General features: G+C 37.8%; 1 protein-coding gene across 12 annotated transcripts in view; it reads left to right on the top strand.

Annotated features, from left to right (window-relative positions):
* Positions 1-26,661, top strand: part of DLG2 (discs large MAGUK scaffold protein 2) — a 1,033,288-nt gene that overhangs the window by 14,671 nt on the left and 991,956 nt on the right. For all 12 annotated transcript variants that reach the window (XM_068930581.1, XM_068930580.1, XM_068930592.1 and 9 more), the window contains one exon: positions 3,832-3,963. In XM_068930581.1, coding sequence (XP_068786682.1) covers positions 3,832-3,963 — 132 coding nt within the window. The remainder of the gene's footprint in view (positions 1-3,831; positions 3,964-26,661) is intronic.

Raw genomic sequence — 26,661 nt, 5'->3', positions numbered from 1 at the left:
CTTGGACAACATACTGCAGGACCATAAACTCTATTTTATCCTGAAAGAATTTTTTTTTTACTATTGTATTACGAAGTTATGAATTTATTTCGTACTTAAACAAAATAGCAGTGCAGATGCTGTCTAGAACATATATGAGTTTCTGTAGAACTCTATATATCTCACTGGTTCCTACCAAAGTACTCTTTCAAAGCCAATAGGATCAGTCATTTGAGTCAAAGTTTGTACAATTAGACTCCAATCTATGTTAGACTTGGTTTTACTTAACATTTCAGATTAGTATATTCTTTTAAAAATAATGTCATAGTATGCAAAGCAGCAGTAAGAAAAGCTAGAACTATATCGAGCTGACTTCATTGGATATAGCTGATATTTATTTTTCAGTGGCCTTTTGTTAGTGGACAGTGGACCTACTTAAGACACTGAGGCTCCAAACTTGGAACATGAGATTGTTTAGCAGATTTTTGGTCTTGCTTGAATTTGGTTTTGGCATAAGCGCAGAAGGATAATGGAACAATGGCATGAAGATTTCTTGGTTGCATTTCATGACACAGTCAGACTCTAAGGTGCAGGATTTATTTTAGCTGCTAAAAATTAACTATGTACTCCAGTGCATGTTGTTATTACACATTTAGAGTGATCCCATCCTTCCTGAAAAGCACCAGTCTGTCATTCTCCTTTATGAGAAGAATATATTGGAATTCAGTGTCAGAAACTTGTGTTTAATTTGCATAGCTGGAAATATGGTTCTTATTTATTATAACTACTATTTAATTATAATAAATAGTTTATAACTATTGCACTGCAGTCCAGGCAGTTTGTTCTTCCAAACAAGAACAAGTTCTCGTATTGCTTAAGCTTCATAGCTTTCAAACAGCCTAAGTGTCCTCATCCATTTTGGGCATAAGTAAGAGTTGAAGATGGCTGTCATCTTGGAGGAAGTACTTAATATTCCTCAAACATGGTAATATTGTTGTATTATTTCATATTTCGTAGTCAGTAAGGTTTGACCGAAAGGCTGAAAATTTCTTTTTGCAAGCCTAATCTACTGCCAAATGACTAGATAGTCTAACAGTCTCCATAAGCTCCTTGGCTTTTCAGGAGTGCTCCAGTAACAGCTGTTGCACAGCTGCCCCGACATGCTGCAATACTCTTGGTCAAGATACATTTCCAGTTGATAGCATAACATCAGGGGTAGCTTTCAGCAAAAGCAGAGCTGTCTGGGGGTGTCCAAGGATATTCCTGTGAGCCTCATGAACCCACAGAGCCCCTCGGAGGCCCAATGCAATTGTATTTAACGGTACTGTTGATATCCACCTCCTGCTCCCTCCACGTGTGATTCTTTTTATCAGCATGTGCAGCACATCACAGACTATTTGGAAAACACGATCTACTACAGAGTGCAGTTGTATGGGGGAAAACTGCAGCTCCGTGCAAGGGCTTAGGATAGGAAGTGAAAAATAATGTATCCTATTAAAGCTAGAGAAGAAAACCAGGCAGACAGGTAATTACTTGATCTGGGATTTAGCCAGGATTTAGAGTTAACCCTAGAGCTCTGTAATGCTACTACTAGCGCTCTGTAACTGTTCAGTTCTGTGCAGTTTTAGGGTTTGAAAGTGCTCTGGGGTCAACCCAGAGTAGGCTTTTTTCCGTCTTGAATTAAAAAATAATAATTTGAATTAAAATAAAAACTCTACTCATTTCAAAAAAAAAAAAAGGATGCCACTTTTAAGTATTTGTCTTTAAATAAGAATCATACCCTTCAGGGAAAGAATGACTGATGAGAAAATGTCAATACCATTTACAAAATGGCTAAGAAAGAAGGTGTGGTAGGGTGTTTCTTGTGTGTGTAGCTCAAAGGGAGGCATGCATTCAAATCCTCTTTCCTTCATTTAGAGTCTGAAAAGTGTCCTGAGTACTAGATATTTTGCAATAGTTTTCTTCCAGTCGCTGCTGCTTCATTTTAATAATCATGCATATGTTGCACCAAAGAGCTGATGTGAGAATGAGTGTCTGTATTGGTGGTGAAGGTGGATGCCTGATTCCAATCAATGCTTTGAGCTATTAACTAATTATTTTGTACGGGAGAGGCAGAACTCTCAGTATATGCACAAAAGCACAGGCATCATAAGCAGGTCGGATACACTTTTACCATCTGAGTGAAAGGTATGGGATTTTCAAGAGCAATGAAACCAAGCTCACACGTAGAATTAGTTCTATATTCCCAACAATTTATTGTCAGAATTATTCCACTTGGACCCAGAACCTTGTTTTGAGGCTGTGCTTTCAATTTGGATAGTGATGAAACAGTGGGCTGCTCTGGTATGACAGAACCAACTGTTAAAAGCACTTTGCTTTCTGCCTCGGAGCTGCCATGCTTACAGGTGGCTTAACAGGTGCTCCAGACTGGTCTTTGAAAGAGCTGCTCTCTCCCTGTAGATTATAAATGGATCTGAAGCGCACTACTTCTTTAACCTAAAGAGGCAAGGCAATTCCCTAACCCTTGCCTCTCTCAGTGATAGCTCTAGCAGAACAACGGGGTTCCCCCCCTAGAATCTCTCTGTTGGGATTGCGACAGAGATCCGTGACCTCTTTCAGTATATAAGTGCCTTCACTGCTCAAAAATGTTCCCTAATATTCCTCACTGCTGAATATATATATATATCTATTTATGAGAAATATATATATTTAATTCCCATTCCTTTTTCTTCATTATATGTTTTTCACTTCTCTGATAAAATATGTGTGATCAGCCAACATTTCTGTGAGGACAGAGAAGAGAAATCACATCTTCTTAAACATTAATTATTACTTAATTTGAGATTATTAGCAATAGAATATGCATCTTGCCTTTAACTGTCACAACACAAGGCCCATCAAGTGCTGAACCTTGTTCAAGATCCTTGGATGAACAAAGGGGATCAGTTTTGATATAGTTAGAAGGAAGTTTGCTCTGAGAGATTTAGAGAAAAAGAATGATAAAAGCAGTCTGTTCTGCCTTTGCAAGTGTTTTTACAGTACTTTATTAAGGTTAATCTAGCTAACAAGTCTGAACCTACAATGACACTTTTATTGAACTCTACTGTAAGATGTTTAGACTGAGGTGCTTGCTTCATTGTAGTTATTAATGTGTCTGTTTTTAATATTTAGGAATTTTATTGCAAATTTATCGAACTGTGTAATTACAAAAGCATATGCAGACATTTCCGTGTCATACATATACATGCATGTGGACATCTCTAGGAGTTAGCTATAACAGGGAGAGGGAAAGGGGAAGTTGGATTCTCCATCTTCCTGTACCTTCTTATATATAAAATGATGATGTTTGGATTTCATATGACCCCTCTTGGAGACTTGCCTTTCAGATACACATTTGCTATTCAGAGAAGAGGAAAGTGAGCCTTGTATTCTAATCACGCTTCAGATGTCTTCTCCAAATATGTTTTAAGGCCAGTTTTCCTGCATGGATATCCATAATGGTTATTATCCATAATTTCGTGGCTTCTGCAAAATGTAATTTGGTTCAAAACACATAGCTTCCAGCTAATTTTAGAAAAACAAAAGTTAAACAGTTGTTGTAGATGTAATTTGAATGATCATTTTCCCTTTGCAGAGTGATCTCAGATGTGCAATAGTTTTCCTATTTTGATGTTCTGTTAATCTTTCCATTTTGCCTGTGTTGTAATCCTGTTCATGGCCTACAGGTAGCAACAGAATGCAACACCGTTTGGTGTAAGTGTTCATTGCATATGAATGAGACCTTTAGAAATGGGGGGTTAGTATCTGAATGCTTTCCTGAGTCAATAAAACACTGTTTTTGTTCATTTTTAGATACTGACCGAGCTTTAGTGCTGCTGGAAGAATATTGTAAGAAACTAAGGAAGCCAGAAGAACAACAACTGAAAAAAGCCATCAGAAAGGTGATGGGCATCTTTAAGAGCAGCTTATTTCAGGCACTTCTAGGTAGGTACTAATGTTTAATGACAGATACATGCTCTTGAAGGCCAGACCTAAGTCAGACCTGGTAACTTTCTTCTTATTGATCGCTATCTAATTTGTGTTGACCATGCAACAGCACGTTCAGATGATCCTTCCAGGTTCTTTACAGGTAAATTCATTATCCAGATATTTCAATGGCATTTGATTATTTGTAATGAAGAAAGAGTACCAAAAAGTCATGCAAAGTAGGACATTGAATGGTTATTGCTTCTTTCCTTTGTTTCGTGAAAATTACTGAACCGCATGTTCGTGCAAAGTTGAAGATGAAACTGCGCCTCCGTACTAGTAAATGGTCAAAGTTTCAATGATTTTGCTGGGGCAAAATATACAAAATCTCTTTGTGACTTTTGCATTGTTTTAATGAGAAGTGCCAGCTAAGGGAACTCAGAAATTAGTCACGGAAAATGCTCAAGGACACAGTGAAACTTCTGCAGAATGTTCCCAGTCAATGTGATGTTGCAGAAGTCATTATCTATAAAATAAGGCTTTCAAGATCTTGAACTTATATTGAATTCTACCGTTAAGATGTTTAAGACATGCTCTGTTGCTTCCCTATGGTTTCTTGCCCAGCGCAGTGTACGTGCTGCCAGTTGTAGGAGGTGGCAGTAGTGATTGCGTGTCATTCTTGCTCTACCTCACTCTGCCACCTTGCTCACATTACATTGGCCCCTGAGTTTTCTTCCTTCACAGACATCCGTAAATTGGTTCATAAGTACTCTGCTACAGAAGGGAGCATTTCTTAGTGCAAATGTCAGCTGTGGAAACAAATGTACCTTAAAGTTGTGGCTGTTTGAAGCCAGAGTACCAGTTTTTCTGACTGCAGAGCTAAATGCAGTAGCTGTTAGGGAAAAAAATTTGATTATACCTCATAAAAGTAGAAACACATCAATATTGCACTATTACTATGAAGAGGAGGAGGTCCGGGAATAGTTTCAGTAATTTCTGTAGCATTTATGAAAAATGTATGTTACCAGTCACCATTTCCTGCAAATGGAAGTAATTAATGTCAATGCTATTTTACTTGTAATTTTGCTCAGCTTCCTCAGAGTGGTAAGCTTTATTTCATAAGCCCTACATAATTTTTAATGACTATGTATCATAAAAAAGCAAATAAATTCGTAATAGTTTTACCAAATAGTTACAAATAGATTTGAACTAAAGAAAAAAAAAAAGATGGGAAGTTTCCTATATTATTTTTATGAAAATAACTGTGAATGTAAAAGTATGTATTGAAGAAATATACAGATCTCCAAAACAATGTTAGTTTTTCATTTGCTTTTGTAGTACTTTGAAATAATCCTTCACAATATTCTAACAATATGTGTTCTTTATTTGTGGTTACACTGTAATATTTTTTGATGCATTACATATGCAAGAAATGAACAAGTCATTATAGTTACAATAAGGTTGAATCCAAAGAATAAAGGAGATCTTTTGATTGCCAAGATAATACACTGAAGAGTGAGGTGTTTCAGAAGTCAGATAGAATTTTAATTTGTAGGCCTTTGGATATCTTTTCCTTGTCCTTCAACACTTCTTTTTATTAAAGACATCTGGGAATCACAGGACATTCAAAGTCTCTCACTGTTGTGTTTTGTTTGCTATTTGGTTGGTCTAGATTCTGGAGTAACACAAACAAGTGACCTCTCATCAATATTTTAAGTGTGGAAGATGATGTTATTTCACAATCAATAATGAGGTTCTTATATAAACAGTATTTCAAAAAAAAAAAAAAACCACTCCTGTGACATCTATTTTAGCTTCCTATCATATCCTATCATATTTTCCACTTACCGTTAACTTAGACCACGAGCGAAAGAAGAGCTTTTGGTCTCTCTCAAAGTTCTGTACTGCTTACGTTCCCTCGTCTTTTACATTTACAAAGCGTCTAGTTATCTTGAAAGGGCCAATTTGGGGTAATTTTTGGAGACTGTGTGTTCAACACTTTCCCAAACTTCATCTTCTTTACAGCAGACAAACTTATCTGTTTTTATCCATAATTGACTGACCTTTTAGATATTTAGGCTGTAACCGTTAAAGAAAAAAATGATTTTTGTACAGAAGCATTAGCCTGGATGCAGGAGTGCATGTTCCTAAAGCCATAAAGATGACATTGTTTTATGTGCAAAATTCAACTCATGTTGGCCCCACAGCTTAGGTGGAATTGCATTCCCTTAGGACCAAATTCAGCTATTATAATCATTCCTTGTCCCTTAAGTGATTGCATTGTGTTCAGTTCTAGTTGACTTCCGAAATTCTTTAAAAATCTATAGATTATCTTTAAATTTAGTGTTATAAGAACTGATAAGGATAGATACAGTTAGAAACACATTTCAAATCTGAGCATCCAAGTTTGAGTATTATCTAGCTCTGTTTGTTCTCAAATGTTTGCTTGTGTGATTTGATTATTGCAGCCATGTTTGAACTTAGACTCTCAGGAATTGCATGACTTTTTTTTTTTTTTTATCTGCGGTATATTTCATAAATATTAAGTATTGACTTCTGACCTAGGGAGTAACATGAGAGAAATGGTGTCATGCTGGAAAATTTTCTGAGAATTCAATATTTTTCATGAATATATTCTTCAAATGCAAAAGTGGCTACAAATATTGAAGTAAAGGATCTGTAAGTGATTTACTAAAGGATTATTAGTGGATTGGCCTTTTACATTTTAATTCTGGTTCAAAAGCGTCTCCTTCTCCCTTCAGGCTGTTCTTGTTGCTAGACTTCTTATTAGAGTTGCTGGGTTTAGTTACTGCTAAGAGGCACATTTTCAAAGTGACATGTGGAGCTGCAGTCTCTGGAGTCCCATTAGACTCAAGTGGCCCAACCACAGTGCTTTGAAAATCTAACCCTATTTTCCTGAGAGGGGAAAAAGGAAAAAAATCTCTTAGTGAAGAAGTGGATGGAAATGGAGTGAAAGCAGAAGAAGTCCTACCTAGATATCGACATTTCCCTAAGTAAATTCCAAATTATTTTTGCGGAAAGGATGGCACCAGTAGCTGCCTTCTGTGGCACGGTGAGAATGTAAGTTATAGCGCTGTTGTTATCATGAGCTCATAAAGATTTTTGCTTTTGATAGAGGCATCCATAGCTAGACAGCATTAAAATAACTGGGTCCTTGCAAATTGTAGCATATGTTGTTGTGATATGAGCGTATATTTTTAGAAGTCGCTCTACAAGGAAGAGAGAATTAAACTGACCTTCAGAGTAACCTGCTGAAATACAAATGCCTTGTTTGTTGGGCTTGTCTCATCATGGGGTAGATTGGAGGCATTGTGTAAAGATAAAAAAGGAAAACCATGAAATAGAGTAATAATAACAGCAGCAACAATAATAAGAAAATAAAAAATCCTAGTCATCTGGATGTGTAAAAACTACTAAGTGGTTTTTTTTCAGTTCTATTCTTTATAAAATATAATCAGTTTTTTTAATGTAATACATACCGTTTAGTACAATATATTTCTAAAAATCTCTACCATATATTTGTCTAGTCTTCATTTCATTAAGAAAAGTGCATGATTTTACAGCTTAGAAGACCGTTCTGTAGAATGAGAATGGATGAAAGAGGTTTATGTGAGTTCTTTTTTTTTTTTTTTTTTAGTAGATACATCTCTATAAAACATCATTTTGTTTCTAGCAGGAATTAAAGTGCCACAAATAGCTATAATCATCTTATGCAGCATTAGGTAAAACCTAATCTCTGTAGGTTTTTCTAAAATTTGGATAAACGCAGTCTCTAGAGGATGACATGTTTCCTCAGGACTTTTAAACCGTATCTTATCTTTTTTTCTCATACTTGTGTAACTTTGCCTGTATTTTAAATTGGCATGTTTTCAACTAAAATAACATCATCTTTTCTCTTACGATATTGTACCATGTCTGCACCATAATGTGGATATTATAACACTGCCTGTCCTAAAAGTTATTGTGGTAAACACTACGGTTAGTATTACATAATTTACTGGTCGTCTGTGACACAGCCCATTTTTAAAGACTTAGGATATGATTTTATGTTTTTTTATATTTTAATATGTTTTATGTTTTTAATAAGAGGGGCTTTTTTTTAGACTCTTCAGCTCATTCATCTAACTGTTAAATAAAGCCTGTTATAACAATCCATTTCAAAGGAGTGACTATGTCTTTTAAACCAGGCCATATAGGAGGTCAGATTATGCTTCTTCAGTCACATGCTATTTTTCTATTAAAGTTTTTATAAATTAAATGGCAATATAACTAAGCAGTGTTACAACTAAGCAGTATCTGAATGTTCAAGAAGCCAGTTATATCTTGCACTCCTCCATTTTACTGGAAGGTGCTATAAGACAGCTAAGATATATAAGGGGGGGACATAAAATACAGCCATCTGCCACTTTAAGAAAGCCTAAGCAGGCTCTCATTTGCTTTAATTATTGTTACGATATTCTGAAACCAGTAAAGTACATATCTATTAAAATATGTATAAGCCATCGACAAATGCCAGTATAAGCATACTCTAAGCATAAAGCAAGTGATGAGCTTGTTTTTCTATGGATTTGTCTTAGTTTGACTTTGTTTTCTAAAAAGCTGTGAGCTGTGACTGAAACTCTTCTTGCACTTAGGACTTTCAGTAAAGCTCTCTTCTACGTGAATTATCTAATAAGCAGTGCCTCCACTAGGGAAGTTCTAAGAGGGTCTCTCCTTTTGACAGAGCTACCTCTTTTTACACTTAGAGAATTTTGAGTATGTGGAACTATGGAAATGTAATTATAAGCAGCGCTTATGTAAGGCTATATGGACAAGAATTCAGAGACAAAGTCAACGGAAAAGCAAGGGAGAAAATCTCCACTGGAAAACTGTATACATTTCAGGATAGTTAGATATTAAAGTAAGTGGAGAGGAAGCTGTCATAGGAGTGATACTGGGATGCTGAAACATGCACCTGTGACAAAAGGAAAATGCTAAGAATGAAAAGCAGCAAGACTTTGATAGACTTAGCCATGTGTGTCAATTAATAATAATAATAATTATTATTAAAAAAAAAATTCCCCTTCGTTTGTAGGCCTCAGTACTGAGAAATACAAGCATGCTGTCGGCCATACTGACAGAGGAGGAATGTAGAGATAATTGATGGAAAGCCAAGGAATTTGACTAGGCATCTTAAATTTAAGGAAAACCATTTAAATCGTGACAGAAGCAAATTTGAGACCAGTGGAAGGAGATGGGTCAGAACAGGGGAACAGATGTGTGGAACAGCAGGATAAACGGTGAGAAGAGCAGGAGACCTGCGATATGGGTCTGGTCTGGAGAAGGAGGCTGCACAAAAGCAGGTGTTGAAGAGTGATTATAGAAGCCAGAGGAAAGTCAAGATAATGCAAAACCTTGAAAATTCAGTGCTAGTCATATATGGTACTTCTAGCCTCCAGTGTTAACAGGCTCTATGCGATTAGCATAAAAAGCATAGAAATAATCTGTAAAATGCTGTGGCTTGTCATCATTTGCTTCTACAATCTGAGTCTTTAAGAAACACCGGAGTCGTATTTTCAGGCTTTTCTCCACAGCCACCAAAGCTAGAAAGGTACTTCTTCCTTCAAATGAACAGGAGATTTGACACCTTCACGGGACTATCGAAAACAAGAAAACACCAAATTTCACAAGGCTGTATATAAAATTGTTAAAGTTGAGGATGTCAAAATGGGCAACGTGACTGACAATCAATCACCTTTGTAAAATGATGGCAACCCTGGCTGGTACCAATCTTTCTCAATTCACAGAAAGAATCGTGTTTCAGCAGATATTGCAGGAACCAAAAGGACATTAAATGAATTACTGTACTGGGAAACTTTTCAATAGGAAAAAACAACTGGGTATTATCTAGTCCTACTCGCCAAGCTCACTCTTGGTAGATGTTTTCACCTGCTTTTGTGTTCGGCAGGTTTAGCTACTTAAACTGCTCTTGAATATAAGGTTACTGATCTCTTATGTCATTGTTCTCTAAATGTAATCTCAGTGAGCTGGTTTCTGACTGCGTCAAGCTGTTTCCACCCAGTATAACTCCACTGAATCCCAAAGGAGTCAATTCAGTATAGCCGAAACTGCATCTGGCCTGGTAACATTAGGCAATTCTCTTTTTGAGGGCCTGAATCCAGCATTTGCTAAGTCAATAGAAAAACTCCCATCGACTTGCGTTGCCTTGGATCATGTTTTAGAGTGATTCTTCCAGAAATTTATATTCAGACCTTTCCCAACTGAGAAATAAAGATTCTTCTGTAGACATATCTAAAAATATTTAAACCCTTTCTGGCTATTGCAAATGTTGAGGAGCAAAAAAATGTGCAAAAACCCTTCAGTGCTTTGTTGCATTTGAGAAGCACTCAGATGACATCTCTGACAATGGGGAAGCCTGTTATTACTCCTCACAGAGTCCTACTTTCCCAAACTGGCATCTTTCTTTGTTGCAGCATAAATTACAGCAGAACTGAAATTTAAATTCAAGGGCAGCTTTTGTTTTGCCTGAAGACAGCTGCAGCTGCTTTTATTCTTGAAGTCCAATTCTCTTAGTAAGCAAATTTGTGCTTTCTCGCAAAAGAGCTAAAGGTAGCAGTGCTAGATCTTTGGGATGATTTGAAGTCGTGTGATCTTTTTTTATGAGCTGTGAGTTGGATTGGAGCCAGCTGAGGGAAATAACCCTTTCAGTTCTCCAGTGAAAGTCTGGTATCATGTACAGGGTGAACAATTTCTTCTACAAATAGCATATCTAATGTGATCGGTTTTCCTGTGGATTTGTATCCCACCACCATATTCACTCCCACTGCAGTGTACTCACCACTCACCTGCTACCCGCTGTGAAATTTCCCGTGTGGTATCTCCAGTTGTCTCCAGCTCTTTTAATTCTCCCCACCCCACAGTATCTGCAGATCCTTCACGTGTGCCATGAGCGCAAGTTGGGGTCATAGCTGCTGCGGATGGTTTTGAGCTATGAATGTGCTTGATGAGGCAATGACAGGCTAGACAGAACAGAAATCTGTGCCGTTCACAGTGCAATCTCTCTCGGAAGGCATTAATTTGGATTTTTTTTCCTCTTCTACTTAAGAATTATCTCTTCTGAAATTTACAGGAACTGAGACTTTTCCGTTTCCGTCAAGTTTCATTGACATTGGGCAGAGGGTTCCGAGTAGGTGACAACCAGCAGACAGGTGGACATGCAGGGAGAGGACAGACAGACATCACATTACTACTGGGAAGCCAGGTTAAAGATATGCATAGAGGGTGATGTCACTGAGGTCTAACACATTATCCAGTCTTTTGTAGTTGTGTCTGTAAAGGAGAAACTGAAATATTTCTGCATTTGCAAAAAATCTTAGAACTGCTGCTTTTGCCATCGAGACTTACTGGATATTACAGTGACACCTTACCAGTTAAATATGAGGAGCAAACAGAGCCAGGGCATGGCTCTGTGTCCTCGTTAGCCAACCTGGAGATGTGAGCAGCACCAGGAGAAGGTGCCACAAGAAGTTCAAATATTTTGAATATTTATTGCCTTTGTGCAAAGACGCAGAAACCTCATATCAGTTTTTGCTTGGAAGATTTTAAATATTAAAGGCTTGTTAACTACCAGAAAAGACCTGAATCAAAAGCAAAACTTTGATAACTCTTAAATATGTGGGAATTTTTGATTAGGATCTCATTCTTGCTGTTGACTGTTTCCTTAAAAATTGAACCAAAAGTCTGAATGTGAATGCTGATGGACTCTGAAAAATTCTGCATCCAAACCCAGGTCTGTATTTTGATTCTCAGCCTGTCTGTGTACAAGCAGAAACCGATTATAGGACCGCTACAACCTAGGTAATACATAATCACTTGTAATCCTAATGCAACCCTCTGCTGATGTTTTACTGCCTTTTAGCCAATGAATGACAACAGTTACATCTCAGAGAAGGAATTCAGAAGCTTTGTGGGCTTTTCTCATTTTAAATGCAAAAATTAATCGTTGGAATTAAAACCATTTGAACAGTTTTTCATATGAGCAGTATGGTAAGTGCTGAGTTTGTTAGTCTTCAATATCCAACAAGGAGTAAAAGCTGTTTTTGCTCCTGTAGTATTTTCTTTTGTAAAATATGTCATGGCCATATGGATTGAATGTGTAATTATAATTCATAAAATGCAGTTGCAGCAGCTGTTGCTGTATGGCTGCTCTCCAGGTGTGAAGCTTTTCTTTTTCTTTGCATTAACCAGACATAGCTCTTTATTACTGGTTTGTGATGAGAACTAGGGACAAATTATTAAGAGATGCATTGAGGTAATCTGGTTTCATTTTAATTGATGCATTCTCCTTTTTCAAGCTAAAGACCAGATGTATGTCCTGCTAATGTAGTTTGCACATCTACTAATAAAATGGAGAAAATAATCTGGCCCAAGCTGTTCCATCAGTAATCCTAGTGTTTATTTTTGTCTCTAAAATACCAGAGCTGTTTTCCCTCTATAATGTTTTGGTCTGTAGAGGCATTTCAGGCTAAACTATTATGTGATTTTTGTTTAGTGAATATAACTTTTTAGGAAGCTATATGTTAATTTTAAAATCACAGAAATATGTAGGCCTTGAAGATTGTTATATCTGACGGTTTTCAAAACTATTAGAAATGAGCTAAAAGTGTTGCCTGGTGCAACATCTGGCTGTTCTGAATTTTCAGGACTCTCTTTTTTTAACCTCATAGTTACAGCCAGTGAGGTGCTTCCGATGTCACAGAACTCAGCAACAAACACCCTCTGATTTTCGTGCAGTTAAGATTTGTGCATCTTACTGAATGGTAAGATCACAAAAGTAAGCAAGCTAGCTAATCTTAAAAAAAAAGGTAACCATGGGTATCATATTTATCTCAAGCTTATATTGTAGTTTGCTAAGGTCTGATTCTGTACTTTGGATATTTTTTGGGTATTAAAATATGTCTTGACATGAAATCCTGTAACCTGTGTTGTTCATTCCTGTCTTATATTTATTCTGTCATGAAGCTGTCCATTTTTGGCTACTGCTTTTGGGCTACATCACTCTGACCTATTACCAAGGTTCCAAGACCTTTTTAAAGATGTCTGAATGATTTCTTTCATTTGGTCTTTCCTGCTTCCATTCTGTCATCAAAATTGTCTAATTTTGAATTTCTACTGATGTAGCTGAATAAGGCACTATTGCATAAAATCACAAATATTAGAAATAGAACATCGCTATTACAATGGATTAGAATTAACAAGGAAACCTATATTATGTTATACAGAAATGATGTGGTATATAAAAACAATATGAAAAGAACATAATTAAAGCTGGGTGGTTGAGTAGTTGAGTAGCACTATAATTAAGGTAGCTTCTGCAAACTTAGTTCAATACTCTTATGCATATACAGTGTGATACATCTTAATTATTTGCCTTCATACTGTTTTCCTTCAGAAAACCTGCTTCATTCAGTGTACAGAGCAAACGCTCATGAGCAAATATTTGATTTTAATTTAATAACATTGTTTTCCCACCATCATTTATTATATGATGAGCCAACTGTAGTTACAGCTAGCATAGAGATGATGCCGAAGCCCTGAGAAAGAGAACTAGATATGTCTACTTATTTTAGAAGCCTGACTGAAGACACTTCTGACCTGCTACATCACTATGCACAACTTTATGCAACATGCATCTAATCACAGCTCCAGCTGCAACAGGGAATGTCACTATTCCAGCAAGACTGGGCATGTAAAAAAATAGAAATCACCTAACTGGTGATCATTTGAAAAAATGCAGTATATGTGACTTGCCTATCATCACTGAAGGTCTCTCTCTATAAGAGTCAGAGGTAGAAACCCCTTCCCCAGGGTGTCATTGAATGCTCTTGAGCAAAAACACCTTCAAGAAATCTTATCCTTCTCAGCCTTCTAGCTTCTGTGAGAAATGGCGCAAAGGTTGTCCAAACAATACCCCCGAAGCGGTATATGGGATAAAGTGTGAGAGCAGAGAGAAAAACAGTACGTGATCATACACTTAGAGACTGTATCCGAAAGCACATGCATAATGGGGTCCAATTTTAATTACCCCGTTACTCCAGTTAACTGGAGCGTTAACTTTACAAGCTTATTGGTGTTTTCAAGTTAGTTTTACATGGTTATTTCATAGACTTTAAGGAAGGTAAACAGAGCCTCTCTCCCCTGATTGCATCATGTAATGAAGTTGATAGCACGCATGGCTTTAAAGTGAGGTCCAAACAGTCAGACACTTTGCACAGCCCTTTGCTGCCTGTGCTAACAGAGATGCTGATACTCCTAGGGTACTCTTTCAGATCTGATTTTTGCCCTCCCAGCATTTGAATTACATTGTTCTGCAGAAGAAGTGATAGGTCATATGTCTTGGAGGTACTGGCATGGGGATCACCATCATTTTTCATGTGCTGCTAGTGACAGCAGTGTCAGAGCAGATGGTGTGGGAGCAGGCGCTGCTGCCTGCCCGACTCAGACTTGTTTTTGGTTCCTGGCTCTGATGCTGCTTTGCTGCATCACCCATGCCAGCCTTGCTGCCTCCCTGACACGAAGGTAGTGATCGTGAATCGCGAGCCCCTGTGTTGCCTTCTCCCACCTAAAGGATCAGCTGCAGGTGAACTCTGGTTATAAATATATATATACACACACATATACACACACACACAACACACACACACACACACACACACACACACACACACACACACATATATATATATACAAATATATATATATAAATATATATATATGTAGAAATATTTTCCAAATTTTTTTTCAGTAGATCAGCCTGCAAAATTCAGGTTCAGTGGAGAGTTGCTCAGATCCACTGTCTTCCCAGCATCCAGGTGGTAGGAGGGTAGTTGTGGGGGAGTACGTTTCCAAACAGAAAATAAATAGAAGGCGAGAGCCCACCTGCTGGCAAACAGTGAGACAGAGCACTAGACACAGAGTTGCACTGTGTTCCGGTTATTCTCTCATAAGCCTTGCTTTTCCTTGGAGTTAGTTTGAATCTCCAGTGCTGAAGTGTAATATAAAACTGTAGCTTCGTTCTTTTTTAACCTCTGTCTAAAAGCAAAAGACAACTCTTTTTATTCTCTTAGTCATTTGATACCCAACCTGCCTTCAGACTTTTTGTTTCTGTAATTCTGTGGAGCAATCTGACAACATCAGATAGAGGACAGACTGAGGGAAAAGCACAGCAGCATCCCGGAGCTGCAGAATTAGGTCTTTACTGCCTACCGATCCTAAGCACGTAATTCTGGGGAGGTCGTGGAAATCTAACCTGAATGGACTTAGTTTCTTTTCTCATATGTCCTGTGTTCTCAGAGGATTTAGCAATGAGTTCTGGAGTGGTGGACTATATTTCTCATGTTTTTTTTAGTTTTTTTTTTTTCCTCACAGGCAATTAATTTTATGTTGTAAGTTTGGAAATACAGTTTGGAAGGAAATAAGCATACTTGGAAAAAAGTAATTTTGCTATCTTTAAACTTGAAATAGTCAAAACCTTTCTCTAAGTAAAGTTTAGAGTGACATCTTGTGGTAACACTGATTTCAAATATACATATCTGTTAGTTTTATTTAACAACGTGTTGTCTTGCCCACAGTAAGCATTGTGTTTTCTATATCAAGCTTGTAGGGATTACTTAGGGTTTAATGACTTCCAAGATTCACCATGGCTTTGTGTGAGATCCACAACAACGTTGCTATGTGGTAGAAGGGGTATGACAAGTACGCTTTTCTTTTGCTCCATGAAGTTTATCCCATGAATTTCTGCAAGTTCCCAGTGATTTGAATTCTAATTCAAGATTTTTTAATGCTCTTCCAGCAGTTAAACACTATGTTTTGGAATTGCTAAGAAAAATTTTTCTACGAGCCCTGATGCTAAAACAAGCAAGAGTGCAACATCTATTTTTCAACATCCGTTCATGCTAATTCATTAGCTATCAAAATATCATCATCCTCATATTGCTAGTATCATTAATTCCAAGGAGATATAGAATATACAGAAGGTCAAATACTGATAAAGTCAAGCAAAACTTTACTGATGAATTAGTAGATCTGCTCCATTTGGGGTAAAGACAAATATGTTCAGTAATGTAGTATTTTGCTAGTAATGTAGTATTTGTTAACATAGAAACTAATAAACCCATTTAAGATTATAGCATGTTTGCTCCCTAGAAATGAATCAAACTTCAAGGTGCTGATGCTGTAAAAGCATCAACCAAAAACCTAACCCAGACGCCTAGCACTTGCTCAGACTACAGTTTTGTGCAATACATTTAAATTAAACACAAAACCCTTCAGTGCAAGGTCAGGACCCAGAATAGCTTTGTGCTCTGAGGCTTAAAGAAATTTGGAAAGCCTGTAAGATTTGCTCTCTCTTTTGCGAAGCAATCTGCAAAACTGTGGGAGTCTCAGCTCTGCAGTGAGTTACTGTCAGGTCAAACAAAGTATGATATGGTCTGGTCTAGTCAAATTGGCCATCCCAGGGTTTATTCCTATTCAACCTTAAAGAAAAGAAAGAAGATACTACTCTGCTGCTTCATGTTTTAACTATATTGAAGTAGTGATCAACTTTACTGTGGTGCCCAGATACCTGACTGCAGGGGAAGGACATTCAGTAGAACTGGTTTGAAATGGATTTAATTGTTCAGTAAAAGACCCATGACTTTTCTAAAACTGAAAGTCTTTTTAGGGGAATTGATTGATTAATGCATGCAAAAAGAAAGCCTCTTTACTGTTGTTCCATAGCTTATCACTAAAAAGTGTGTTTCCAGCTCAGATGTCACATGTGAATGTTAGAGACTTGATTCAGGAAAGGATTCACTGTTTGCACATTTCAGGCTTTTGTTGGTGTCATTTTGGTCAGAGTGTCAGCGTGGGTAAATTCTTCCTATGATGGCAACAGTAAAGATTTTTAGCTTTCTAGTAAAGAGTGCAAGGAAAATCAGGCCTAAGAAACCCAACATGATGACCCTAAAAGGGCCGTCTAGTGACCTCGTTTGTTAATTAGAAGAAAAAATAAAGACTTTTATTTCAATTAAATTGAATGTTTGGTTGGACTACCAGAATTATTTCTGGTTAATAGCTATGTACAAATCAAGCTATTATAACACTATAATCTTGATATTGAAATCATAAGCAGTGATGTAGATTTGATGTAAAACGAACCAAATCATTTACATAGCTTGTCACAATGGGCTAGCTGATTAAATTCCTCAAATATAGTTTGAGGAATTTAGGAAAAGCGTGTAGAAATTGTATGTAAAATAGTCAAAATGTATATAAAGGACTGACTTACAGGGATGACTCAGGAGTTTTCCTTGGCAAAATGCCTATTACACTTCCTCATCCATGCCAATAGATTATTTTGAAAAAGTAAAGAAGTTTGTAAGTATAAACTTAGGTACCAAACTAATGCTGACACCTTTTGTCTCTCTTTTTATCACAACATGAAACAACGAGTTTAATTTCATAATAAAGAAAAGCTTTCTCCTCCTAATCAGTTTCTGCTGCACAGACAGCAACTTCCCTAGGACAATTTTGGAGTGGCTTTCGTTGAATTTTGTCCTGTTACTTGTCTGAATCTTATCTAATATTCTTCACTGTCAAGGCAAGAAATTACTTCCTGTTAAAGCTGAGACAGCTAGATATTGAGGAGATGATGCTCCTGAAGGTCCTAAAGAGAGTTTATGCAGGACAAAGCTAAGATGATGTAGCACAAACTGTAGTTTCCCCAGTGCTATGACTTCCAGGCTGTTAATTCTCTACACTTGCCAAGTATTATGATTAGAAAGCCTGCTTCTGTTGCTTATCTTATAATTATCCTCCTGCGATGGAGCTCCCTCAAAGCAATGGGCAAGAAACCCTAAGCTGGATGGTGACCATTGCTCCTGAGTACTGTAGTCCACATTGGTTGGGAGGTATTGAAAATAAGGTCTCGTCAGATAGATAGACAATGCTTGGGTAGGAGGAAAGAATAACTAACTGAGGTCTTTATTACTGATTCTTCTGAACTCCATCCAGACATTCATTTTCTCTTTCAGCTAAGATCCTACTCTTCTGTGGTCTCTTCAGTCCTCCTAGCTCATTTGTCAGAATAAAAACAGGATTCTACAAATTCTGGCCCAGATTTTACATCAGCGTTCCCCTCTCTGTGGCTCAGAGGCCACAGGCTGCCTGCAAGAAGCTCAAATATGAGTAGTAACAGCAAATTTAAATTTTAAACGGAGGTGGCTGAAGGAGAACAAAGTCACCCACAGAGTTTGGGGGCCGTTGCTTTAAGTAATTGCTTTCTACCTATGTCAAACCCTCTGGGATTTCTTTTAGATTAAGTATTCCTTACTTCTCTAAAATTCTGTTTAATATTCATGCGTGTTGTTAAACAGCTGCTGCATCCCACTCAAGAACGGAAGGGGGGGAATGCATTTAAGTAGCAAATGAAGTGATACTTAAATATATCCCTTGCCTACTTCAGAAGAGCAATATGGGAGTTAATTAATATTTATCAAATGCACTAATGTCCTTGGTTGAGAGACATTATGGTTGTGCAAAGCATTGCTTGTTTTTTTTTTTTTTAGAGCTCTTGTACCTGGCCGTTTTGACCGTTTACAAAATTCACATGAGAGTGATCACACAAAACTTGCTATAAGGCTGACTTGATTTCTTTTCTCCTCTTTGAATGATTACGACAGATATTCCAAAGGTAAAACAATTGCAGAAATGTCGGTGCTTTGCTTAACCTTAAAAAAACACTCTTCGCATAACTAATTTGCAAGCGTTGTATTTTGCAAGAGCTAGTACTATAAAAAGATCAGATTAACATAGTAGAATGTATATAGACACTGTTAGATTTTATTACATTTCCTGCATGGTAATTTATTATGATTAGAAAACCTAATTCCTTTGCTTATCTCATAATTATAGCAAGGTGTTTATTAATAGCAACTCCAGCTACTTTTCTATATAGATGCTTGTCAGCTGGGAAATTAGAAAGCCCCTTTTAGACTGTTAATTTTTCCTCCTAACACAGGGCATATAAAGCTTTCTAAACTGGGTGTATTGTATGAGGTCAATGTTCTATTTCATGAGTTGCTACCTAAGTTTGTAACAGGGACATACAATCTGAGAGATCTATACCTTCTTAAGAGGAGTGTCTCCTTATCTTGAGGGCTATAACTTTGCAGCAGTCCTGCGGACAAGGGAGATACAGCTGTCCCCATATCATGAAAAAGAAGAAGCTTTTGGAGTCCCTGTGTTCAGCTCTACCTCACCCTGCATCTGCCTGCAATTCAGTGTCTTCATTTGACTCCTAAGCACAGCATCTCAGCACATATCTTTGGTGAGACTGAAACATCTAACGTCCATGCCTAAACAACACCCAAGCCCCTGAAGGAATCCAGTCATGGTTAGGGATTTCTCCCAGCTCTCCGTGGCTCTCTTGGGACTTTCTGTTTATGCATTGCTACACCCAGCTGGACTGAACAAAGCCTTTAGTGACTGATCAAGACCACACAGGACACTTGTGACTGAACAGTGAGCTTCACTGAAGAATCAAAAACTTACATCATACCATGAGATCATCCTTCCAGTTTTGAGACTGTCAGGCTCAAGTTACAATAGAAGGCCTTGTCTAAATTCATCCTTTTGAAAAGGATTCAGAACTCCATTGTGATGAGTAGTATCAATATTTTGGCAGAAATGCAAAATTAAAAATCGATATTCTATGAATATTCTGCAAAACTTGCTATTACCCCAACTACTTGTGAATGAGCTTCCACTGATTTTGTTTAGTCCCTAGTTTTCTATGAGCAGAGGAGCAGATGACCTAGGAGCAGAGGTCAGCCTAGATGATGGTATCCTAAAATAATACGTTATCTACAGACCAAAATAATCTACAGGGTGAGAGTCAGCCCACATAATTTGCACCTTAGAGTGGCCTTGGGAATGAATCCTGTTAGCGTAAGGTTCTGTTACTCCATAGGCAATGGAGAGAGGTGATGTTTCTAAAAAATAGGAGATCCTGTCTGCTTAAGCTTAGAAGCCTTGGTTAGTTTGAATAAATTATGAAATTTTGCCTAAATTGACTAAGCTGGCACTGCTTCTCAAATATCTTCATTTGTCTAAAAAGGCACTCCTGAAGAAAGAAGAGCTGTCTTAGCTGGGACATATATCTAACTGTGCAATGCCTTTTTTTGGCACAACTTTCAATACGCTTCATATTATGAGTCTGAGTTGGAGACATAGGAAGCACCAGCCCAAGGAAATATGTCTTGTGTGTGGTGCAGAAATTGCATACCATTGAGGAGGACCAAATTTCTTTAAAGCTTCATCAGCGATTCCTGGGGATTAAGTGAGGTACCTGGAGGTGTCTGGAATTGGTGACAATGTAGAGAATTCCAATTGCTATTCCATCCAAATTAAAATACATGCATTCTTTCATTGACTACTTGCCTAGGACCATAAAAATTGTTAGAATAACTTAAAAAGGAGATTGTAAGCATTGAATAAGAACATCCAGCGCTTTAGTTAGGGAAATTCATTATCAAGACTCTGGGGAAGGTAAAGAACAAGCATTTTCTGTCTCGCTTTACTATGTGATTTGTTTATCATGTAATACATTTTGGCTTGAGACTTACTGTCAAGCACCAATTTCCTGTTGGAGTGCATTTCTGTTATGGCTTATGTCATTTGTGACCTTTTCTTTCAAGATTATTTATTCCTTTTTTGGTTTTGGTTGAAAGAGAAAATCAGTAGAACCAGTTAGTAAATTTAAACACAAGATTTTGAATAGACTATCTTCCTCACTTCCCTACATTCTCACCTTGGGCATGTGTCGTTGAGGTGGGCAGGATTTATGGCTTTCTAAAGGAATCACCTTGTCCTTCACACATTGCTCCTCAGCCCCCAAATGACCACAATGCCATTGGGTCATTTGCCACACACCCTCAGCATTGTCCTCCAGAATTTGGGCTTGGTGTAGCATTAGAATAATGTGTCATCAAAGTCTCTACAATAAGGCCATGCAGCCAGAGTATTCCTGGACTTCCCTCTTCATACTCTGTGTCTTGTAGGTTTACTTCAATTAACTAGCAAGAGGTCCAAGAAGTGAACTCTGCTGGCCTTCTGCTGAGAAATAGATTGGTGTTCCTGATTGTAGCTTTGTGTATGACTTTCAGGCAGTGAGGAGACATGGATCTCTGGGGTGAGACTGTGAGGTATGATACAATAATACTGTGTAATGACGAGGTATGTTATGCCAGGCACATCACACATTTAAATGAGGTATTGGCATTAAATCGAGACAACCCTAAAGCAGTGCAGGGCATCTGGGTAAACTTTTGCTAGGAGGTGTGGGTGGTAAGTAAAGGATTAGTGATGGAGGCACAGGAACATTAGGACACGTATACTCAGTTCTCAATGAAATAAGCACATTTTCAAAGGGGATTGCAAATTCAAATAAACTTGTAAATAATCTGCAGCAAGAGTTATGTCATATGGACGCACTAAGTATGTGAGAGAGCCTGTGTTGACAAAGTGCTCATCCAGCGCTGCTTTTAAGGATAAGCACAAGAACTGCAAGATTTTTTCTGTCAGAATTCACATTCTGCAAACTTTACACTCAAATAAGTTTGATGTGAAAAGTTTCTGGAAGAACCTTCCTTTGAAACAGGACTTGCATCATCACGGAAGGCAAACACATGTATCATCATGGAAGGCTTGCCAAAGGATAGGAAATACGGATGTTCTTACATAGAAATTTTCTCTTCAGGATTCTGTAATACATCTTTTAGGATTGTCATTCATTCAATTTGTCAGCTTCTTCAGTGCCAGTCCTCATCATCTGTTTGAAAAACAGTAGTACAGAAATAGCCGACCAGTGATGACAAGGAAAATGTTATGGTTTGAGGTGGTTGCTATGCCAGGCCACTTCCTTTTTTTCCTGCAAAAGAGCCTTGGAGAGTATGCTGATTCCACTTCATTGTCTTCCATGAAAATTGCTGGGCATAAGAGACATGGTAGTTGTCCATCATAGGCCCAATACTTACCGCTTGGTACTATCTGTGCCTCTGCTGGAATACTAGCGCAGTGTCACAAACTGTTTTGCTTCTTCCCAAGGCAGTCAAGTATTTGACAAGTATCTGGCAAAGAACAAGGTTTTGGGGAGGTCTTCACTAAGCAACAGGTTTAGAACATTTCTTGGCTAAAATTAAAGCATTTTTCTTTCAAGTTTTCATGGTGTAGCAAAAACTTAGAGTTTGCTGTAGTTGGGTACAAGTTGTGGCTTACATCCTTAAAGGTTGTCAACAGCAACAGGAGTGAATTCTGAGCTTTGGGTAGGTGATGGCATAACTGAAGGTAACGGGGGATCTCTGCTCATTCTAAACTGAATGATCTAATAAAACAGCATCCAATAAAATGGCACAGGTCTCGTGTACAAGCAGTATATACAAGCGCTAGGACAGAGCTGATGACTCTCAAATGAAGAAAAAAACCACCATCAGTAAATTCTCAGTAGCTCACTTTGAGTATGGCTACATGACAAAGTCACTGCAAGGCAAGCAGTATGGATTTGCAGTACTATCTAAGTGCCCTTGTGCACACTCTCACCATCCAGTAAACCTCTCTCTGAAAATTTGCTGACAACTGAGAGATGTTTAGATATGTCTTTGTTAGTGAATTAAATTGAGAACAGGGCTGTTCCCAGCCAGGGGGACTCAATCATCTGTGCAGTAAAATTGCTTGAATGGTTTCTGACAAGGTTTTTGGTCCATCCAACTAGCATTTTCCCAAACAACTCACAGGCCAGAAATCATTCCTCGTAAATCAGCAGATGTTTCTGCTGTGTTCTGGAGGTCAAGAGAGTTTTAAAGTATGAACTCAGGGTCCTTGCTAGAAGATGGTCCCAAGCATGTTTCATTTACCACTGTAGGCATGCTTTGTGTGTCTGCTCACTGAGTTTAAAGTCTGTATTATACATTAGTTGTAGCGCATTTGGAGGTGTTGAGAGAGATGTCACTGTGTATAAGCATTGTTAGAATACACCTTCAGACAGCTCTTCAGATATCGCAAGTTGGCCCCATTGATCCTGTTCAAGCATATCATCTTTCATCCAGCATAAATAATATGCTGGGTAGCAGTAGCCCTGCTAAAGCAGTTTGTTCTTGTGACTAAATTTGATATTAGTGGATCCAAGTAGGTGCTGGCCTATTAGCCCCTATGGACTAATGTCATATCATTTGCTTATTGGAAGAATTCATGGTTAACAACAAGTCAGTGCATCTGAAATAAGGCTCATATATTACTACTGTAGAAAAAAAAATATTTGGAAGGCTATAATTCACCTTTTGAAAGGAGTGGACTGTGGTGAGAAGAAAGATGGTAAACTAGTGCAAAGCGTCAGTATGAGTATTGGACACATTCACCATGAGAAAGAGCTCTCTGGATAGTTCCGGTTTCCTTCACTGGGTTGATACAAACCCTTCCTTCAGTGTCAGTCCGGTGGGTGAGTAATTCTGACAATCACCACTTTTCAGATCAAAGGATATAGCTTTAGAAATGGAACCTGGTCTTAACTAAAGCTCTGTTTATGCTTCCTTTTCAATATCTTAAAAATCTTCATAACAATAAAGTATTTCTTGATTGCATTTTATCCAGTTCATTGGTCCAAGAAGCATCAATCATTTCCATTAAACACAAATACTTTCAATAGGTATTTTCCATACACCCTGCAAAAGTCCAGCATTTAAATATGCAGCATTTTATAGATAATTGTAGTGTTCATAACATTTTGATTATCTTTCCTCTTGTTAAAAGCAAACAAGAAAACAGTGACCTTCTTTAAAGTATCTGCACCATTAGAGAACTTGAACTATTTTAAGGAAGTAAAATCTTCCCATTCCAACAGGCACTAAAAATCCACTTTGTCATAGCAGTATCATAGTGATGAACGTTCAAGGGCAAAACCCTGATTAATGACAGCTGCAGTTTGGAGTTCACCATCATCCCGAATTTTGTACCTCCTTTCAGACAGCTGCATACTTACTGCAACTATCTAACTAGACATATTTATTATGCCAGTTTAGTTAAATACTCATACAAATTAAGCATATGGATACTTGCATAATTTGCATATGGAACATGTGACTGTATTATGTGAAATAGGCTACAGACAGAAGAATGTCCAAAATTCAGCAGAGATATTCCTGTATTGTTTAATTAATCAGATCCTTGATTGGAGTCCATGGAAGGGAAATCCCAGTCTGAAAAGGGTCCTGAGGGTGAGGAGGAAATACAATTTTCCTCTCTTCAAGAATGCAGAGCATCATTGTTAACACAGTTAAGGTTGTCCAGTGTTTTCTTGTTCTCTTACAAAATACTGCTGAAGCCCTGTAGGTCTGCAGTTTTAAGTACTAAACAGGATGCAGTGGTGGTGGGGTAGAAGTAAAGTTTGCTAGGAGACTCCTAAATGACTGATTTCACCTGTAAATTTTATTACGATGGAATAAAGATTGTGGTTGTGCAATGATTGCTGGGAACTTATATTTTGCATACAAACAGAGCTGCAGAGAAATCACTGATGTCATCCATAACCCAAATCTTGGCCGAGATTCATGTCCCCTGACACTGCCTCCATCTGAACTAAGTTTCCAGCTCCACTCTCCAAAGCCCTGCTCTGCCTCTGCCCTTGGCTGAGGTGTTTCTTCCATGACATGCTGGTTACCAGCAGTATAAATCCTGATTTACTTTAGGGAGATGGGGCAGGAGCTGACCTCCCATCCTCTGTTTAAGTTTGGCATGGTTGTATTCAGCTGCGTTGCACCACTGAGAGAGACCCCACGCAGCAACTTATGGCTTCAGAACTAATTTCTCTTGTAAGTTGTAACTGACAAAGAAGGAGCAAAGAGAAGGCAATAAAGCATGTTATCCAAATGCTTATTTTCGTTTAGTGACAGTAATCATGAGGGCAGTAAAATCCTGCTGTGTGGTGCTATAGCCTCACACACCACTGTAGAGAACAAGAAGTTTTTGAGCTAGACCCCCCCTGCCAAATATTCAAATAAATCATCGTCATTTTCTCCCTTTTTCCTTCATGAAATATTAAATACATCCTCACCTAATAACTCAAAATATGTGTTCGTTCCTAAAATGAAAGTCTGCTAATAAATATTTTGTTTCCTATTGATTATTTTTATTTCTTTCTCATCCTGTGTGTACAATCCCCTGTGCTCTTTAGGATAAGTATTTATTGCAGGTGATGCACTTTTTAGGGGAGGTTACTCTCGAGGGGAAGATATATGGCCTGTGAATTTCTCCTTGCTTGACAAGGTATGGGAACAGCGGGTAAGACTTGTCACCAGGTGGCACCATCAACCTAAGTTACACTTCAGCTAGGTGAGCGCAATCAAGTTTCTGTTCGAGAAGAAGGATTGCTCTTTTCAATTCTCTTCATAGCCGAGGTAAATACATTACACAGAGAACAGCCAATTTTTTCTTCTGTTCACTGGTACATTTCAAATTATTTCAGCGCAGTTGCAGTGATACAATCTGGTGAAGAACTGTCCACACTCTATGCATGGTGAGTGAAATGTAGGACAATCTTTCTCCATAAAACACCTTCCTCCTTATGCATTTTGCAAGAGACTGCGCATTTTGTGCATAAAACAGCTACTTTTTCCCCACTCAAATCCAGTTATGCAGAACAGGACAAAGGAATTCTCCTGCAGAAGTGTATGAGCCTAAATGCTCTTTTAGCTTATTTTTAGAATATCTTCTATGAACCCGAACAATAAGAAATTGATTTTCCTTGCTTTCTGGTGAGTAGCACCACACACTGAGCAAACGTAGCCCATTGCAGAGCAGCTAGTGAGTCCCATCACGGCTCACTATGTAGAAACGTTGTTAGTGGCCCCTCTCCTTATCAGCTTTGCTGCAGCCCGTTTGTGCTTGCATTGCTTCTTGGCACTCGCCAGATGGTGCAGCAGTTGGCTGAATCAAAGAACAAAACTTTTCAAGCAGCAGACATTTCATTGGGTTGAGTTAAAAAGTTAAAATTACTTTAGATAGGGTCAAATTACTCTTTACAGGGCTTTTCGTGACTTTTAACAGCTTGATCCTGGGATGATATAATGGTATTGTGATTTTTTTTTCTAAACAATGATGTAAACCTAGTGATAGGATTCTAGGGTAAATCTTGTTAGCAAATTCTTGTTCTTCTTTTGATCAGGTGTTAAAGAAATAAAGACCATCAGCTAGCTCCTTCCAGATATACTGGCATATTTAGAGTCAGTAGTGTTAGTTAGCTACCCTTTGGGACTCTTAAAAGCATGATTTTAGGATGCACAGTAGGTCTTAGCTGACAAAAGTAAACAGGAATACAGAGACTTATACGGAAAAAATTGATTTCTTTAGCTTTTTATTATATTGAAACCATCAAATGGATATTTTTTATGTAAAATATGAATTGCAAGGTCGCATTAGAAAAATAGGTTCTAATTAGACTATGCTAGAACATACTCTCTGGTCTCTCAGTGATTTCTGGGACAATGTTATGTAAGATTGTACTAAATTGCAGGTCATGAGGTAATTTAAATCATGCATAGTATATACGTTTTCTTACTTTCACTTGTTTTTATGGTCAGCTTTCTTTATGTCTGTCAGAACAAAAAG

Source organism: Struthio camelus, chromosome 1 (genome assembly GCF_040807025.1).
Source record: "Struthio camelus isolate bStrCam1 chromosome 1, bStrCam1.hap1, whole genome shotgun sequence".
Classification (NCBI taxonomy): Eukaryota; Metazoa; Chordata; class Aves; order Struthioniformes; family Struthionidae; genus Struthio; species Struthio camelus.
The sequence above is the reverse complement of the archived record's forward strand: the minus strand, read 5'-3'. Positions and strand labels throughout refer to the sequence as shown.